At 33.1% G+C, this 18,815-nt stretch overlaps 2 protein-coding genes and 1 non-coding gene across 4 annotated transcripts; 1 reads left to right on the top strand and 2 right to left on the bottom strand.

The window, feature by feature from the left end:
• Nucleotides 1–534: 534 nt before the first annotated feature.
• On the bottom strand, nt 535–3,546 carry LOC125215051 (probable inactive receptor kinase At4g23740). The gene is made up of 2 exons (XM_048116349.1): nt 1,879–3,546; nt 535–1,367 (listed from the first exon to the last, which is right to left on the bottom strand). Exons 1-2 carry the CDS (start codon nt 3,131–3,133, stop codon nt 751–753), a joined length of 1,872 nt encoding a protein of 623 aa, XP_047972306.1. The 5' UTR covers nt 3,134–3,546; the 3' UTR covers nt 535–750.
• Nucleotides 3,547–5,795: 2,249 nt separating this feature from the next.
• Nucleotides 5,796–5,867, top strand: TRNAM-CAU. The gene has a single exon. It is a non-coding gene; the product is annotated as a tRNA-Met (tRNA).
• Nucleotides 5,868–6,406: 539 nt separating this feature from the next.
• On the bottom strand, nt 6,407–8,755 carry LOC125211421 (putative glucose-6-phosphate 1-epimerase). Of its 2 annotated transcripts, none has more exons than XM_048111197.1 (8): nt 8,222–8,745; nt 8,054–8,128; nt 7,734–7,790; nt 7,475–7,638; nt 7,249–7,383; nt 7,066–7,168; nt 6,877–6,976; nt 6,407–6,784 (listed from the first exon to the last, which is right to left on the bottom strand). In XM_048111197.1, the coding sequence occupies exons 1-8, from the start codon at nt 8,315–8,317 to the stop codon at nt 6,612–6,614; spliced, it is 903 nt and encodes a 300-aa protein (XP_047967154.1). In that variant the 5' UTR covers nt 8,318–8,745; the 3' UTR covers nt 6,407–6,611. The 2 variants fall into 2 exon arrangements, with proteins under 2 accessions (XP_047967154.1, XP_047967155.1); XM_048111198.1 differs by having other exon boundaries at nt 6,504–6,784; nt 6,881–6,976; nt 8,222–8,755.
• Between the last annotated feature and the right edge of the window lie 10,060 nt (nt 8,756–18,815).

Here is an 18,815-nt window from a genome sequence, read left to right as displayed (position 1 = left end):
GTTGAATTAATTTTCTCCATTCTCAAATTTAAAGTACAATTTTATTTTATTTATGAAATATATATACAAGAATAAAAATTCAACGTGTAACTAAAAATTCAAATTCAACGGAATTGATTTGAATTTTCAATAGAAACTCTAATGAAATGCTTTTTCATTGATATGCATAGGAGACAACACAATAATAAAATTTTAAAAAAATTGACATGATTAAAAACTACTAGTACGACTATATTTGTTGTTTGGTAGATAATATTAATACCAAGTTAAATATAAATGATGTGTTTGACGATCTATATTATTAAGTAGATGAAATAAGTATGAAATAAAGATTTTATATGCAGACGCATAACATACTGCTCCCTCCGTTCCACAGTAATAGGGGCGTTCCGTTTTGAGCTCTCATGTTAAAAAAATGATAATAAATAGTTAGAGTGGAGAAAGAGTAAAGTAAGAGAGAGAATGATGTAGTGAAGAGTCTTATCTACAATATTCTCTCTCTTACTTTACTCTTGTATTATTATTTTTTCAAAATGAGTGCTCAAAACGAAACGCCTCTATTACTATGGAACGAAGGGAGTACATAACAAGCCCTAACTGGGGTAAGAATCAAGATTTAATACCAAATACATACAAAATCAACCCAAAAAAATAAAAATAAAGAGAGTTTATCTAATCTTAAACTAATTTAAACTTAGAAAACTCTCACAACTTTGGCCACCAAGGTAGTGAACCAACCACCACATCCTCTCAAACACCACCCGAAGAAGGTTCCGGATCTCCCGGTGCTCGGCTCTCAGGCTTCACCCGAACACTCTCGAGCATCTTCACGACCTCCGACATCTTAGGCCTCTGCTCAGCAGCTCTCGCAACGCAAGCCATTGCTATCTGCAGCATCTCCACCAACTCCTCGTCTATATCCGGATACCTCAGCAGCTCCACATCAAAAACTTCGGCTGTCCATTCCTCTCTCACCACGGAATGGACCCAACGCACCAAGTGCACCATCTCGTCCCCGTTGCTGGTGTGGACCGGGGACTTTCCAGTGAGAAGCTCGAGCAGGATCACCCCGAAGCTGTAGACATCGCAAGGCTGCGCTGCCTTGCGCGTATCTGTCACCTCAGGCGCGCGGTAACCAGCTGCTCGGGCTATTGGTGGAGCGAGTGCACTCATTATCGTTGACAGGCCGAGATCAGACACGCAGCCAAACTGCTGAGGGTTTAGGAATATGTTTGATGATTTGAGGTTCCCGTGGACTAGTTTTCCGCTGTTTTCTGTGTGGATACGCGCTATGCCCTTTGCAGCACCGATGGCTATCTTTAACCGAGTTTCCCAGTCGAGATGAGTCTTGCTCTCTCCTGGCTTCCCTGCAAGGTTGGATTATGTTTATAGTGAATTTATGAGTATCAAACCAATCTGATCACATCATACAAAATTATCTTAGCTAGTATTAATCCAATCTCTCGTTACATGATCGTACGGTCATTCAAAACTCGTGACCATAGCTTTAGTAGTAGTATATAGTAATAGGCAAGTTAATCGAAGGAACGATAGATGAACGAAGATTATCGTATTACTGTGTCACAAGTCACATTTTCACTGGACCATCTAATACCATACATTCTCTTATCTTAAACACATCATCTAGATAGAGACATGTAGCCTTATTTTGTAAAGTATATGAAAGGTCAACTAGTAATTCTGCCCCACAAAAGATGCATCATTCTCATCCTATCCTTTTCTAAATATCCCTTTTTGTTATTCATGTTCATTCCGACAACATTTCAACATATCATCTTCATAGAAATAATCTTGATGCAACTGCTGAGCTTAAAACACATAAAAAAAAACTAGGTGTATATAAGTATAACAACTCACCATGTAGCAACGAAGCTACGCTGCCTTGACTGAAGTAATCGTAAACCATAAGCTTCTCATCTTTGGAGTAATAGTAAGCCCTCAGCTCAGTCACGTTCTCGTGCTTGATGCTTCCAATTATGCTCATTTGCTGCTCGAACTCCCTCTTCCCCACGTTGACATCCTTCAACCTCTTCACCACCACCATCGTGGCGTCCTCGAGGATGGCCTTGTAAGCCGTCCCAAACGTACCCTTCCCCAACACCTCAGCGGAAGCCCTCAGCAAATCCTCCAAATCAAAAGCATAGTTACACCCCTCAAAGAAAACCAACTTATTACTAGCATCCTGGCCGCGGGAGATTGCCTTCTCCGGTGACATGTTCCCTTTCACCAACTCCCCGGGGAAACCATCCACCGTCTTCCTCCTAAGAATGCAAACAAGCAACACAAAGCCAAAACCAAGAACCCCCAATACAGAACAAGCCACAACTATCCCAAGCAAGGCCTTTTCACTAAGCTTCCCGGCATTTCCACCACCCCTCGAACGATGCTCCTCGTGAGGAGGAGCTAAGACAACGCTAACATTGTAATCCAACAGTGATTCACTATTGCCTAAAAACACAGACTTTGGAAACCTCTGGAGTGATCTAGGCACACTACCACTAAGATCATTGTAAGACAAGTTAAGCAGCTGCAAATTCGGCAAATCCAAATCAGGAACCTCACCGGAGAGCGAATTGCTAGCAAGATTCAAGGCCACGAGACGACTCAAACCAGATATTGAGCTAGGGATGCTACCATTAAACCCATTATCAGACAAATTCACAATGGTTAAGTTCCTCCAGAGAGAGAACTCCAAGGGCAAAGGGCCCCAGAAATTGTTGTGCTGGAGATACAAAAAAGATAAGTTTTTTAGATTACCCAAATCGAGAGGGAAAGTCCCATTAATCCCATTTGCCCGGAGGCTCAAGATCTGCAGCACCGAGAGGCGGCTGAGGCTGAGCGTGTTCGCCGGAATAGGGCCGTGGATGCCGATTCCCGGCAGCCGCAGTGATATCACTCTGCTTCCATCTTCGCTGCACCCAATTCCAGTCCAATTCTTGCACACTGAGCTCTGAACACCCCAGTTCAAAGGGCGGCGGGAGAGATGGATATTGCCGGCGAAATCGAGCAATGCCTGCTTGTCGCCGTCGAGAACTGTTTCAGCTACAATTTCTTGAAATTCCGAGAGCAGAAGCAAGGCTCCGACGATGAAATGCAGAGCATAATTCTCCATTTCAAGATTGGATTTTTAATTTTTAAATTTTTTTCCCCAATTTGAATTGAAGCTCTAGTGTTTAAGCAGGATAGCACATTTTGTTTGAATGTTTGAACAAAAGCTGCATGACAAATGCATACATGTTTAAGGAGAGGGAAAAGGGAGAAAAAGTGGGGAAATTTCAAGAATGGTGTCTGGGAAAAAGGGGGGTTTTGGGGTTTTTAGAAATGGGGTTTGTGTTGAGGAGTTTGAATTGGAGTCAAAAGGGAAAGGTATGATTTTTGAAGAAAGCTGAGAAGCAGAAGCAGAAGTTCTTCTTTTTGTTTGGTAAGAGTGCCATTGCCAAATAGAAATGGAGGTAAGAATTCTCTCTCATGGGGAATTATGAATATGCTTCTGGTAAAAAACAAAAGGAAGATCCAACACAAGGGGTTGTGATTTTGTATCTGAGATTCTGAAATAATGTGTATATGGAAGTATATTTCTACTTTGGTATTAAGTAGGTATGAGCACTGATGTATATTTATGGTGTTTCACCCATTTTGTTCTAACAGTGACAGACGCACGATTTTGATACCGAGGGGTCTAAATTACTAGTATTTCTTTAGTCCAAAAAAACTAGTTTCATCTTTTTATTTTCATCCATCCATTAAGATTAGTCTCATATACTAAAAATGGGAAGTCATTCTTAATTTATACTTGACCACTTACGAGAATATTTTTCACAGGAGGAAGATCCCATGGCCTACTAGTTCTAAGGCAACTCCATTAACCAACTGGGCTAAAGAGATAGGAGAAGTATATACTCTATGGTATGCATACATATAATATAGTAACAATTCAAATTGTTGGGGGTTCTAAGGATCCCCACTCTCAAATATAGGTCCGCCTCTGGTTCTAAGTGTCAAATTATTAAAACTATTCTTAATGGAAGAATTGCATTTCGTCCGTTTCATAGTAGTGGAGTTATTATTTTTCTGTACGGAAATTAAGAAAAAATATTTAATGTATTACAATAATAAATTAGGAGAGAAGAAAAATCAAAGATAATAAAATAAGAGAGATGAAAGAATATGAGCGAGAAAATGTGTTAATATTTTTTACTAAAGAAAGAAATGACTCAACTATTATGAAATACCCAAATAAAAAAATCACTTTACTATTATAAAACATGGGTAGTACTCATGAGCTCATATTATTACGGAAACGCGAGAAGAGAATACTTGATGTTACGTTCACTTTTTAATGACTAATATAGACCAAGAACATACACATCAATAATAAACACTACTTTATAGTAGTAATTTGTTGTTTGGTTGGAAATGATCATGATTTGACCCATATAACTCAAGCTTTTGTATTTTATAAGTGTAAAATAAATTTAAGGATCAAATGATCAAATAAATGTAAAGTTTGACATATTTTTATTTGTCGCTTTTTCACTCGTAATAAACGATTGGTTTTGCCACTTTAATTCATGAATCATGATAAGTACACAACTTTGTTTTTATGCTTTAGACTAAGAATGTGGACTGTTATGCAAAATGACAATAAAAAGACACCAAATAATTACTTACAACTCAAATGATTCACAAAATGTTTTATTTTTCATTTTTTTCTTCCTAATATTAAGCAAATTGTTCTTAAAAGTTCACAAAAGAAGAAATTAAATTGCAATGATCCTATTGATGCCATTATACCGACCTAAGGTAAAATTCTATATCATGCCAGTGTTTTGTATTTTTGTCTAATTATAAATTTGCAATGATTACAAAACTACTCATATATTCAAGTTTCCTCTTTTTTCCAAATTTAAAAAGCAAAACGTCATCAATAACTAAAAAAATAATTTTCATGGTAGAATGCATCACACATAGTATATGTTTTGAACCTGAATTATAACATAACTTAATTAAATACCATTTCCTAATGATGTGACCAATGTTTGCTAGTGGGGGTAGTAGACTAGTGGTTTATAGATACATGGTATTTTGTTAATCAATGGGTCACAATAATTATTTCTTTGACATATTATTATGGTTTAGGGTGATCAGTTTGGGTTGGTTGATTAGACATAACTTAGTTTCAAAAGACGTTTTGAGTAGACTTTATCCTACTTAATTTTTTAATTTTAGCGCAATGTCACATATATAGTTAATATATAGCGTTACGCTTGTATGATCATGACACTTTCCTTATATTTTAAAATCAATCTTAAGATAATCTAAATTATATTGCATGAATAATGAATTGTTTTGTTGGAGCTAATTTGTTGTGTAGTACTTGTGAAGATGTGGAACAAATATTAATACAAACATACATTCCATGTTGAATGTCTGATTGATGCAAATGCTTTTAAGATAAACTACTGTCTCATACATTTGGTTTTTGGTGATTTGGGTTCTCATTAATTAATATTACTACAAGTTTTGCTTTCCTTTCATAAATCATCTAAAATAACAAGGAAATAACCATAATACAAACATTCAAATCAAATAATACACTGACATATATATATATATATATATATATATGTATTACCTCAAATTCATTAGAAAATAGTATATCATTCAATAAAGAAAGATAACTATCATTAAGCATCTAATTTTCACTTTGGTAACACTTAAACAAGCAGTAGGCATTTTACAATTATTAAATAAGTCCAAAATATAACATCAAAATCAGAGTGGCGCAGCGGAAGCGTGGTGGGCCCATAACCCACAGGTCCCAGGATCGAAACCTGGCTCTGATATGAGTAGCTTCCATATCTGATTTAATTTTTTTACTATATAAATATTTTAGTCTTTTTAATTTTTTTATATCTGCTTTCTTTTTAGTTTGTGTTCATGGAAATTTGTTGTGACTATTTTTTTCTACTAGAGAAGAAAAACAAATAAAAAAACTTCAATGTGAGTTTTACTAATATAATAACATTATTTTAGATTTATAAGTTTCCTATATGCTTAAGTTATAGTACTCCATATATTCACTTATATAGTAGTAGTAATATTATTTTCAAAAATCTCAAATCAAAAGATTTTTGTTTTAATCAGAGTTGCTTCCTAATTGTGATAAATTTTTAAAATATATGTAAATTTTGGAATCCTTTTTTATTGGCTAGTTTTGCTCATTCTTTATATGTAGTAATTATACCATAATCTCTATCTTTTCATTTGTTTAGTTCATGATTTATCCCATTACATTTTTTCTCATATAGAAACCATAAATTAACTACTTAAAAACTTAAGTACTTAACCATTTCTTTTAGAATCCACATCTACTGCAAGCTTCTTAAACAGAACTAAATTTTATATCACAACTTGTACACTTCAAAATACTCACAAAAACCACACCACACAACACAAATCAGCCAGCCATTCTCACAAAATACAGGAAAATGGCTTCTTCTGCTTTGAGCATTGTTATTTGAGGTGACACAGAAAAAGGCCACCAGCTGACTTAGTTAGTAAAACTCCTATTAGTTTCAACATGAAATCTACTGTATGGATGCGACGAGAGACAGCTCGACTCGCCCTGTCCACTCCTCTCCCGGTTTGAGAGCAATCGGCTTCTCTATAGCTGCTGCATCCACACACAGCATCTGCTTGTACTCATCGTCTCCCAAATCAGCTATCGTCTTTGCCTTCTTCTCCCACGGATTCCACACCACTGCCGGCACAAGTTCAGCCAAACATCATTTAGTCTTTTCTTTCAAGAATTTTGGCATCATTAGTTCACTTGCAAAATGTGATACAACATACCTACATCTGGAAGCCCTTCCTTTCTGATCACGAAAGTCCTCTTTCTCTCGTGATCAAACACTGCCACCGCGTCCCTAGAGCCAAGATATACGCGATCAACCTATGTATATCCACACACACACATCAGTTTTATTCAACTTATGAAACTCCAATAGAGTCAAGAGAGATATGTGATGGGCTGAACTATACCTCGGATTCAAATGTTAACGCGTCGCCTTGTTCTGTGAAACGCTCTTTGTTGAACAGGCTGTCGAGATAGTCAAGTGTTTCCAACCCCTCTACTCTCACCTCACTGTCAATATTCACAAAAATGATAAGCAAACGAAACGAAACGAAGGGAAAAAAAAACACCATCTGTTTCTGTGTATTCACCTGATATCCGAGACAGAGAAGTAAGTGTGATAAGCGAACGAGAAGCTAAAGGGCTTGCAGTTGACATTGCGGATTCGTGAAGTCAGGCTTAAACTTCCATCAACGCTCAGATTCACCCTAATCCGGAACTCAAAACTGGGAAAACAGAAACAAAACCAACATTCATGGTCAAGTTCTTGATACTAACATCCACAAGATCGAAGAAGATTCAACTCAAAGGTGATACCTATGAGGCCAGATTTTGAGATCATCATCGGATGATTTGAGAATCAAATCAATGAATGCTTTGTTACCATGATCAGCAGACGGCAGAGGTGGAGGATTCTCATCAATCATCCATATCCTATTCCTTGCAAATCCATGCTTCTCCAACGAGCCGCGCTTCCCAAACTTCATCAACAGATCACAACACATTCCATTGTCAGCCTAATGCAGCAAAAGATCCATTTCAAGAAATTGAAACATTGATGTGTGACGGATACTACCTGCGGGAAACAGATGGGAATCCCTCCTCTCACACCTCCCGGAGGCTTCAAATTCGCCTGCCAAAAGGCAATGACGATGGAGGATTAGCCCGGATACAAAAACAACCGGTATAGCTAGCCTAATCCGTTATTTACTTAGACGGACGAGATATCTTAACGTCTTTCGTTTGAGCTAATTTTGCTTAATTCATTATAGCCTAGATAGATAAAAACAGTACTATATGATCATCCATTATTTACTAAGATGGATTAAAGCTTGAGACTTTGAGGATAAAAACACTTATCAATCAAGAAAAGTAAACGCTTTGTGAAACAAATACCTTAGAACTAGTGAACAACAGTTCCTCCCCTCGTTCTGTTTTCCATGATCGGACCTGCCCTCCATGGAGACTGATCTGAAAAACATCAAATCAACCATAAAAATCCAATCTTTTTCACTTTGATCAAACAACATGGGACAATCAAATGTTGTAAGAAGAAGATCTTACCCTAACCGATGCGCCACGTGGACTTTGAAGCAGCACTTGTGTGACCCCATTTTCATCCTTGCTGATCTCAACCGCTGATCTCTGTGAATGATCCATTTCCCACAGCACAAATTGAGCATCAATAGGCTCTAATTTTTATACTGGTAAAAAGCAGAAATCTTTTTCTAGCAATCACAGAAGTAGTTGAGACTTGATTATGAATTCAAACTTTTTTTGAAACGGATTTCTTGTGAGTGCTAACAAAATTGTAACTACCACCGACAGAATCAAGAGCCCTTCTAGTTAAATTGTGATGAAGATGGACAGCCAATGAAGGGCTCTTAAACATGAAATAACATCTTTAAATAAACAGAATAAATTAGTCTGTCAAGAACTAACAGCGAAGCATTTGGCATATTAGGCCAAGAATCGATTTTTAATAATGACAAAAAACAAATGTGATGATCGAAATGGTGTTCTATGAAACAACAGCACAATAGACATGCCAGGAAAGAATGGTCTCAACTTAAGAAGCCTAGAGAGAGAGGTTAGTCCATGTTTTGATTTGACCTTGTCACCTTATTTTGAATAAATGGATGGAAAAGGTCAGATTTTGAGGCGACGATTGGACACCCTTTTAGATCTTTGAGTGGATCTGAGGTGGGTTTTGAGGAATATTAGGTAATTATGAAGGAAATTAACATAAGATTTGTGCTAATGAGTCAGCAAGGACCACAGCTTCATGTCTCAGCATACAACGAAATTACCGGAATTAACTGTATTAGGGGTGAGTGGATTCAAGATTAAATTAATTTTGGAGGGGGCGGTGCAAAGCAATCCTTTTGCAAAGTCAACAATTCCATTTCCACAATATAATTATTACTTTTCTCTTTTTCATGCAAGTGTCAGAACAATTCTTTTTTAATTATTTATTTACTATAATTTACAATGTTATCTAACATAATATCCTTTGCCATTTATAGATTTCTCACTAGTACAAAAATTGTATAGATTCCTCATTAGTATAAAAGTTGTAGCTAATGGCAATCAAGGTCGAAATAATCAGTCTCATTTTCATTGCAAATTTTTCGCCGGATTTAACGCCGACCCATTGGGAGTGCTCTTAACCATCTTATCTCTTAATTATTCATTCAATTTCATGTTTTATTTATTTCAAACAAATTCAATTAATAAACACACTTTATTAAATAAAATAAAATTACAATTTAAAATCTATAAAATAAAAAAATACATAATTAAAATTCAAAAAAATTAAAAAGCACATGATTAAAATCTTTAAAAAATAAAAAAATACATAATTTAAAAGTGATTTGTGGATAGAGAGTTTTTTATGGTGGACAATTTGTGGGAATGATTTAATATTTATAGAAGTGATTGGAGGCTTAAAAAATAGAAAAAAAACTTAAAAATTTGAAATAAATGGCTAATATTTTTTGGGATTTTTTTTTAATTTTTGAATTTTTCCGGAATTTTTTTTTTTTTTTAAAAATACAAACGAAATGAACGAGCCACGGGACGAGATGGCGACGAGATGGGAGGCTGCATCGCTGTCTCGATGCGGTCTCGTCTCGAAGAGACGAGATAGAGCCCGCATCGAGACGCGATGCAGATGCTCTACTTTCAGTATCATATGAATCACAACTTCTGCAATAGTAACAGTCTTATATTGAGCAGAATTCAATTTTCTAATATAATTAGAAATCGAAAAGTATGTTGAGAAATATTTGCATATATGGTGAGATTAATTTGTTGAGAAAGAAGAAATACTCAGCAGTGACGCCAGTCCTCAAACAAATTCATTGTATGGACTTTTGATACATAAGAAAATAATAACAATAGTTTAGATAATGGGTTGTTGTAACGTTTATCAATATGTAGTTTTCCTTATTCCAATTTGTTTTGTGGATAATGATCTAATTTCCCCACACATAATTTCAACTATCAAATTGGGTGTGAAAGTCCCAAGATTTTGTTCAAAGATATGATGATCGAAAACGTTGAATTTTACTTTTACTAGAAGGGCATTTTTTCTTATATAGTGATTAGTGGCACACTTTTATTATCTTTCCTCTATTTTCTTTGATTTTGTGCCATCTAATTTGCTAGTATAATGTTTTGGGCCAATGAAAATATCTATGACGTTAAAAGGCCTCGTGCGCTTCAATACAACGGGCTTTTAGTTAAAAGCCCAGTTTTGAAACTAATGTTATTACCAATCTATCTTATTGTTTCATACATTAAAAAACTACACCAAAGAGCAAAGAAGTTTATAATTAATTATTCTATTCATTATGATAAAAATACAGTCTTAATTTTTGTTTGAGGTTTACTCAAACAGTCAAAATACCTTGAAATGCATGCAAGAATATTAAATATCTCAATTTATTCAATAAGAGTTCCTTTTTTACACTCATTTTGCAAAAATAATAATAAATAGTTAAAGTGAAGAGAAAGTAAAGTAAAAGAGAGAATAATGTAAAGAATAATCTTATCTATATTATTGTTTCTCTTATTTTACTTTCTCTCAACTTTACCTATTTATTATTATTTTTGCAAAACGAGTGTGAAAAATGAATTGGGACTATTCATTATGATAAAAATACAGTCTTAATTTTTGTTTGAGGTTTACTCAAACAGTCAAAATACCTTGAAATGCATGCAAGAGTATTAAATATCTCAATTTATTCAATAAGAGTTTTCCTCTTAAATTCCACAAATTTAAGTGATAAAATATTTAAGAAGATTGGTCTCATTTGCTTTGATAAAATGAGGTGACATGTTGGGCCGAAGTAGATGGGCTCAAATATCTTTAAGCTGAGATAATTATATGAGAGCCCATTTTTTTCTTTTTCGGGGTAAAAAAAGCTAGCAAAAACCGGATATAATTAAGAAACACCTTTTCTATCATGCAACAGTCAAATATTCATACTTAATTAATGGCGAATGCTCTAAAATATTAATTCCTCTACTGAAGCATATGCATAATTATCACTTTCCACTACCAATTTTTGATACCAAAGTCTTTTGCAGACAGAGGGAATATAAAATAGTCATCAAACTTCTACAGTCAAAATTGAACAAATCCCAATATTAGCTATAAATACATTGAAGCTTCTTATACCAACCTTTTTCTATTACACTTGCGAGCTTTATTTATAAAATCATTTAATTACATTTATATAAGTTGTTAAATATTCTTGATTCTTAAATGGTCAAAAGTGTGGTGCAGGTGTGTCCCCTAATGTGCTTTGTGATGAAATAAATGCAAGAGTGTACCACAATGCCAACATTTTTTATTGCTAATTTCCGACATGAGGAATTTAATGATGCCATTTATATATAGTATGATACCTACCACTTTAGAGATAAGGTTGAGGTATATCTCTCCCTTATTCTTAACTTCCTATACTAATATACTACACAAAATATGCAAATCTAATGCTCAAAGCTATTTCCAGAATCTTTGCATTTGCTGGATTCTTTTTCTAGTTTATAAATAACTTTTGTAGTGATCTAACTTGAGTTTATAACTTTATATACACGACATATATATCCCTAGACAAGAAAATTCTTGTGAAAAGTAAACAATTCCATTGAGATATTTATACATCAGCAATGAGAGAATGTCTGCCCATCGCCACAAAAAAAATAAATTAATACTAGTTATATTTTTGGTATTGGAATTTTCACTATTTATATAAAAGTTTCACTTTTGTTTTATGCTAATAAAAAGTTTCAAGTTAATTGTTTTTTAGGAAGATTATAAAATACACTCCCTAAGTGACCACTTTCGGAATATAAGAATACATCATGATGAAATTATATACTAGTATAAAAGAAATCAATGTATTTACATTATTAACTTATGAAAAACTTTTTTCTTTATCTCCCCTCGAATTATGGACGGATCACTTTATTCAACCTTTCTCCCAAGAAAGCTAATACTTGAAAGTAGGGTTGGGTAACCCTCATGTAAAAAGAAACAAATCAAAAGAGTAACATCCTATTGTTCCTTCAAATTTTTCTAACACACATAAAACATTGATCACAAATCAAGAACATAGACACAAATAGTCAGGATAGTTTCGTTATTGTTGGTGAGGTATAGTCCTAATAACAAAATTGTGTTACCAAAAGGATTTTCTTAGTGAAGAGATTATTGATATGTTGGATTTTGACCTTCAAACATCACTTAAGAGGCAGAATCGTCATTTTATTGTTTTTTAGCCTTTTTTTCATTTTTCGTAATTTTGTTCGGTTTCCTTTTAAATTTCTAGGGCGTTTCCGAGCCAATTATAAATATTGTTTTCATTGTTTTTCAGCAAAAATTGATATAATAAATAAATTTTAAAATTTAAGAACTAGGATTGCTATTTGTTTTTGGACACCAGTAACTCCAGGCAATTACCATCAACAAATAGTTACTGCATTGCAATGGCACTATCCACAAATTAAATTAATTTGAAAGTGGAAATGAAGCTGAACATTAAATGAGTCAAAACATGAGAAGGCTAATAAATATGTATGGTTGAGATGAAAACAAAAGATAGAAGTAATGGGAAGGACAAGGCAATGGTGTTGAGTTATCAAGAACAGTATATAGCTGAAGCGACAGTGAAGAAAGGTGAAGTGGGATTGGATGTTCAAACTGTAAAAATTAATATGCAACTGATCCATCACACTTCACTCCAATCAAAACTTCCAAAACTCCCACTTTTTTGGTTATAAATTTCAACATGGAAATAAAACGAAACATGGAAAACTAGCTAGCTAGCTTGCTCACATTGGTGGGCATGTAGCATAGCTTATTCATTCTTGTGTGTGTATCCATCTCATAATACCCATCTTCATATAGTAGTACTACTACTATAATTAATTAATATAGGTGTACTTATGTAATAAGCAAAACTTAATTCACCACATTTCACCAAACAAGTTGCTCAATTTCGATAATATAATCATCTTATTTTGATTTAGATAAGGCAACTTTTGAGCACACTTATTTTAGTCATTTCAGATTGGTCACATTTGATAAGTCATCTTATTTTGATTTTTACTTTGATTTTAAATTTAAATAAGGTCACTCTGAATGCGTTTATTCCAGTCTCTTATTCGAACAACTAACAAATTATTTTTTTAATTGGTGTATTCCCTCACCTTTCTACACCACTCCATACTTACTTCAGTTTGTTGTATTTCTTCCCAAAATTACCATAAATTAAAGAAACATATGCGTATGTCCGATCCATTCTTAGAAATTAAAGCAAACGTTACATTATTCTTATCATTAAAATAAAATTGACGAGAAAAACGACCTACATATGATACGATGAAATAAACCGACGGATATTAGCCTCAAAGTTTCAATTCCTTTTAATATAAAATAAACACTTCACTAAGTTTACATTTATTTTCACTTGTTCAAAAGTTTTATTCTATTTGTGATTAATTATGTTTTGGATTCCAACTTTAAACCTTTTTTGACAAATGTTTTATCAACTTATTTTTCTGAAAATCCCCCCACCTTGGCTAGCTAAAAGTTTGTTTTTATCCCGCTTGATAAAATTTTATGTAAATTACTCCATTACATAAAAGCTTCTACTTCTAGTACTATGCTCCGTCCAAAAATAAATAAATAATATTGACATGAGTTTTGATGCGTAATTGACAAAATAAAAGAGATGAAATATATGGTGAAAATAATGTTAGTGGTCCGTGGAGTTTATATTATAAAATGATGGATGGTTAATACATTGGTTTAAAACTTTTCATATTTATAATTAATCTAATTTTGTTGGACAATTAAAAATTATAAAATTAAGTCTATATTTCATGCACGAAGCTAGTAATTAATATCGAGTCAAATTATCTAAAAAGTACTACTCCAGTGTACTACAATTTGCAATAAAACTTTGCAAAGTACGCCTTTATCAGTATTTTTATTGTATTTGCCTTTGGATTCATCGACATATTGCCAAAAGTGAATATATTTTCAAAAAAAGTAGTTCAAAACTAAGGACAGTAAACAAATTAACCCTTGTATTTAACTGAAACAAGCCTTAAACTTTACCATAAAATTCTTCAATTAAAAAAAGAAGAAGAATCTGGAAAAAAGTTTGGGTATTTGTTGTAAGCATACGCATAACACAATAATTACTAAAATGAAAAAAACGATAAAGAAAGAACAGCTGTGGTGTAGCAGTATGTCATTTCATGGGACAACCCCATTTGTCCACTGAGTCATAAGATGTAGTGTGTGTTGTGGGTGTGTGTGTGTTTTGCATTGGTACTTGTGTACTGTTTGTTGCAATCAATCTCATTCATTGTAAAATTATATTTCTAATTTTGTGAGTTTTATTACTTCCTCCGTCTCCGATTAAGAGCCACGCTCTGACCGGACACGGATTATAAGAAGTGTAAAGAAAAGTTGGTTAAAAAAGTTAGTGGGATATGAGACACACTTTTTATATTGGTTTTACAATAAAATGTGAATGAAGTGAGTTAGTGGAATGTGAGACCTACTTATTATTTTATTTCTAATTTTGTGAGTTTTATTACTCCCTCCGTCTCCGATTAAGAGCCACGCTCTGACCGGACACGGATTATAAGAAGTGTAAAGAAAAGTTGGTTAAAAAAGTTAGTGAGATGTGGGATCCACTTTTTATATTGGTTTTACGATAAAATGTGAGTGAAATGAGTTAGTGGAATGTGAGACCTACTTATTACTCCCTCAGTCCACGATTAAAAGTCTCATTTCTAAATGGTGCGAGTTTTAAGAAATGTTAAGAAAAGTGTGTGGAAGAAAGCTAATGGAATAGGGGTCCCACTTGTATATATTAGTTTTAAATAATATGTGAGTGAAATGAGTTAGTGGAATGTGAGGTCTCTTTACCATTTATGGTAATTATGAATCAGACTTTTATTCGTGGACGGACCAAAATGGAAAAATGAGACTCTTATTCGTAGACGGAGGAAGTATTTATGGTAAAAATGAAGTGTGATTCTTAATTGAGACAGATCAAAATGAAAAAGTGTAACTCTTAATCGGGGACACGTAAGTAATTTTCAGCGTGGCCCTCTCTCTCTAATTCGGCACACTGCACACTGTATTTCTTTTAATTACTCTAATATAAACACACATGCACACACACACACAATTATATATATGTGTGTGTATCGTACGATCTTCAAAGTATGCATAGATTTTTTGGCAAAAAAATATCTCTGGTGCATGATGTTTTGTCACCTCAATGTTGTGCTTTTTTTTGTTACTCCAACTTCTTAATTTCTTTTCCCTTTTCTGTAAGTTGGTTTACCACAATTTCCCAGTATCTAATTTCAACCAATTTTAGTCATTTAGGAGTTCAAAATGTGAATTGAAATTTCCAATAAAACTTAGTGTTTTGGGTTTAATCACTTTCACACTGTAGATTTTTATTTTTGTTAAATTATTTCCGGATTTATGAAGTGGAATAAGAATACATATGTATAAAAGTATACTATCCTATCTGTATACAACTTTATATTGTTGTCTGTACTCTTTTATTCAAAATAATCTCCAATTAAGTAGATCAGCATTAGTGGAGCAGCAAAAGAATTTTCAGATGATTAATTATAAAGTAAAGCAGCTAGCTTAGTGATTTAAAATAAAATTTAAAGGTTGGAGAACACATGACATGCTTCTAAAAGTAATTTGCTATATCAGTCGATCATCAAATTCTTTTGAATAATCTGAATTATTTATATATGTCTCTCCGCCTTCTCTTTTTCGATTCATTAAGAATGAAAGTTTTTTATTAGAAATTACTCCATACTAAATTAATTAGCACAAACGCATTTAATTATGTGCAACAAATTCATCTATAGGCCCATGTTACCCTGTGAAGTTTGGGTTGGGGGGTTAACTAAAACATTTGTTGGATTCCATGTTCACTGCAATAAAATTATCTAATACTGACATGAGTTTAGAAACATTAATTGCTTCTCAAAATCTGTTATATCTTGAAGTGTAACAAAATTGGTTACCTTCACACATAATCATTGTACTTGCTTATTTACAAAATAAGCAAATTTTGGTCTTTATTTTTTGTGATATGTAGTATAAAAATAATTTATCGAGTAACAAGATGCAGTAATTTTTGAGCATCACAAACATTGTTAAAAATTCATGTCACTACTAGAACACTTTGTAGTAACAATCCTTTATTTTGTGTTTTACATCAACCTTCGTCATATTCATCTATGTATAATTGTGTGATTGCAATCTTATAAGTACATGCATATATTCATATTCCAACGAGAGAATAAAGGATTAGTGGGTGGGTTGTTGGGATGGACAGATGAGGATGGGAAAAGAAAAAATTGATTGGACAAGTAATGGCATTGAAATGAAATTGTATTGAGAATGGTAAAGAGGGGGGCAGCCTTTTTGGTTTGACAAGACCTTCATTTTTGTATTTCAGACCAGATGGAGAATCTGATGTGATCTTCCTCCACAATACACTCAAATTCCCTCTATTATTACAACCTTCCCCTCCCTTCCTAATTTTAATTCTGAATATTCAACCAATTATTGCTTAATATATGTGTGGAATCACATCCTTTTCTCCCATTAATATGCACTTCCTAATGCTGTTATTCACTCATGATTAGGGTTTTTAATTTGCCATTCCCACCATAGAGCATAAGCCAATAATATTCCACGACTATATTGTGGAGTAATTCATCCACAATATAGACAAGGATAAGTGTATCTTCTTTTCTAGCATCCATTTCATAAGATTACTAAGGTTAAGTGTTTTTATCTTGGTATAAGTTTTTCAAGGAGATCTAATTATCTATTGAAATATCTGTAAGTGTGGGACTCAAATCCTAACTCATTAAACTCATCTAAGAATTGTCCCAAACTAACTATACTTAAATTTAGAGTTTTTCACAATTTAGCTAGAAAAAAAAAAGATTTAAACTTATTGTTATTAGTAACACTTATATATGCAATCTCATATGTGCATACATTTGGAATTCCACAATTTCCTTTGTGTTTTTGATTCATTCTTAGCCAAGACTTCCAAGTTACATCTCATGTAGACCCAAACAAAGAAGGTGTGAATAATTGAATAAAATGGAGTATAATATTGAAAAATGTTTGGGGGTGTTCCCAAAGTTGTTGGCAATTAGAAAACTTGACACTCCTAAAAATTGCTGTCTTTATGTCCAAAGAGGTTTTTTCCAATTATGGAAACTGTACATTGCTACAGCACATAAACCCTGGTTTCAACCATTTAAAAACATAGGTAACATGTACTTTGCATCTTGGTTTAATACAACTCCTCACCTCCACTTAACTGCTGGTTAGCCCATACTCCTACTAATTTTATTACTTAAGCTTTCTGATCTGTCACACGTGTCTTCATTAATATACTAAAGCTGCACTATCAGAACCAAAGCCTATATATTAATCCATCATCACCAGCTGCTAAAATTAGGGTTTTCTTTCTCAATCTTATATTGTACTTAGTTCAAATATTTGTAGGGACCATGTTGTCACATTTTTTCCTGATTTAAGCGAATTTCAGGGAGCCAACATCTTTAATCTCAATAATTACTAACCCACAAATTCTGTGATGTAAAAGGAATATAAGAGTTGCCTAAGAAAAGGAGATCTAATTATCTATTGAAATATCAGTGTAATTCAAATAATGTTAATTGATTTAGTTACTTTTGGATGTCCCATCAGTAAGTACTTCCCTATGTCCATGAATAAAAGTCTCATTTTGTCATTTTAGTCCATTTTTTTTTTCCATAAATGATAATAGGGTCCTACCATCCACTAACTCATTCCACTCACAATTCATTTAAAACTAATATATATATGGAGATCCTTATTATACTACTGTAATTTTTTTTCACCAATTTTTTTTAACATTTCTTCAAACCCGTGTCGGAGGAATATGCATTTGTTAATTTAAAAAAACTTAATTAATATTGAAATGATAAGTAAAATTATTTGTCCATCTAGAGAACACATTAATTAATTTTTAATTATAATATGACTTCACACTATTTTTCAAATTAAGGTGATTAAAGAAAGGAGCAATGATAAACAACCAAATTTTGTACAACCAAAATAAAGTTATATTAATAATTTGATGTATTAGTTATATATTAAAATTATAAATATTGTACGTGGATAAGTTAAAAAGACTTATTAGCCTTTAACCTCATTTTTTATATTTATATTTGAATTTTCTTTCTATTATTTTTAAAATTTGAATTAAAATAGGCACTAGTTACATATATAATTCTAAAAAAAATAAAAAAATTATAAAAAATCATAAATATATAACCACAATATTATGCACTTTCCATGTACTATATATGTATCTAATATTTTAATTAAATTCATAAATAAACTTATTTTTTTGTCAAATAAACAAGAATTTGGTTGTACAAAATTTGGTCAGATAGATTTATTGTAAAGAAAATGAATTTCTCTCTCCTCTAATATTTTAAACCTTAATACTGTGTAATCCCCACTTTCTTTAGCTATATATAGCCTAAGCTTCACCTAAAAAAAATATGAACTTCTTTGCTA

Source organism: Salvia hispanica, chromosome 3 (assembly GCF_023119035.1).
Source record: "Salvia hispanica cultivar TCC Black 2014 chromosome 3, UniMelb_Shisp_WGS_1.0, whole genome shotgun sequence".
Taxonomy (NCBI): domain Eukaryota; kingdom Viridiplantae; phylum Streptophyta; class Magnoliopsida; order Lamiales; family Lamiaceae; genus Salvia; species Salvia hispanica.
Note: the sequence above shows the minus strand (reverse complement) of the source record. Positions and strands in the feature narration are given on the sequence as shown.

Excerpts from the sequence above, each read along its gene's own strand:
- LOC125215051 (XM_048116349.1), bottom strand. The coding sequence starts at position 3,133 with ATGGAGAATTATGCTCTGCATTTCATCGTCGGAGCCTTGCTTCTGCTC. Across the intron at positions 1,368-1,878 it reads CGTAGCTTCGTTGCTACATG|GGAAGCCAGGAGAGAGCAAG; the intron begins GTGAGTTGTTAT and ends CCAACCTTGCAG.
- LOC125211421 (XM_048111197.1), bottom strand. The coding sequence starts at position 8,317 with ATGGATCATTCACAGAGATCAGCGGTTGAGATCAGCAAGGATGAAAAT. Across the intron at positions 7,169-7,248 it reads TTCTCTGTCTCGGATATCAG|TGAGGTGAGAGTAGAGGGGT; the intron begins GTGAATACACAG and ends GAATATTGACAG. Across the intron at positions 6,977-7,065 it reads CGTTAACATTTGAATCCGAG|GTTGATCGCGTATATCTTGG; the intron begins GTATAGTTCAGC and ends GGATATACATAG.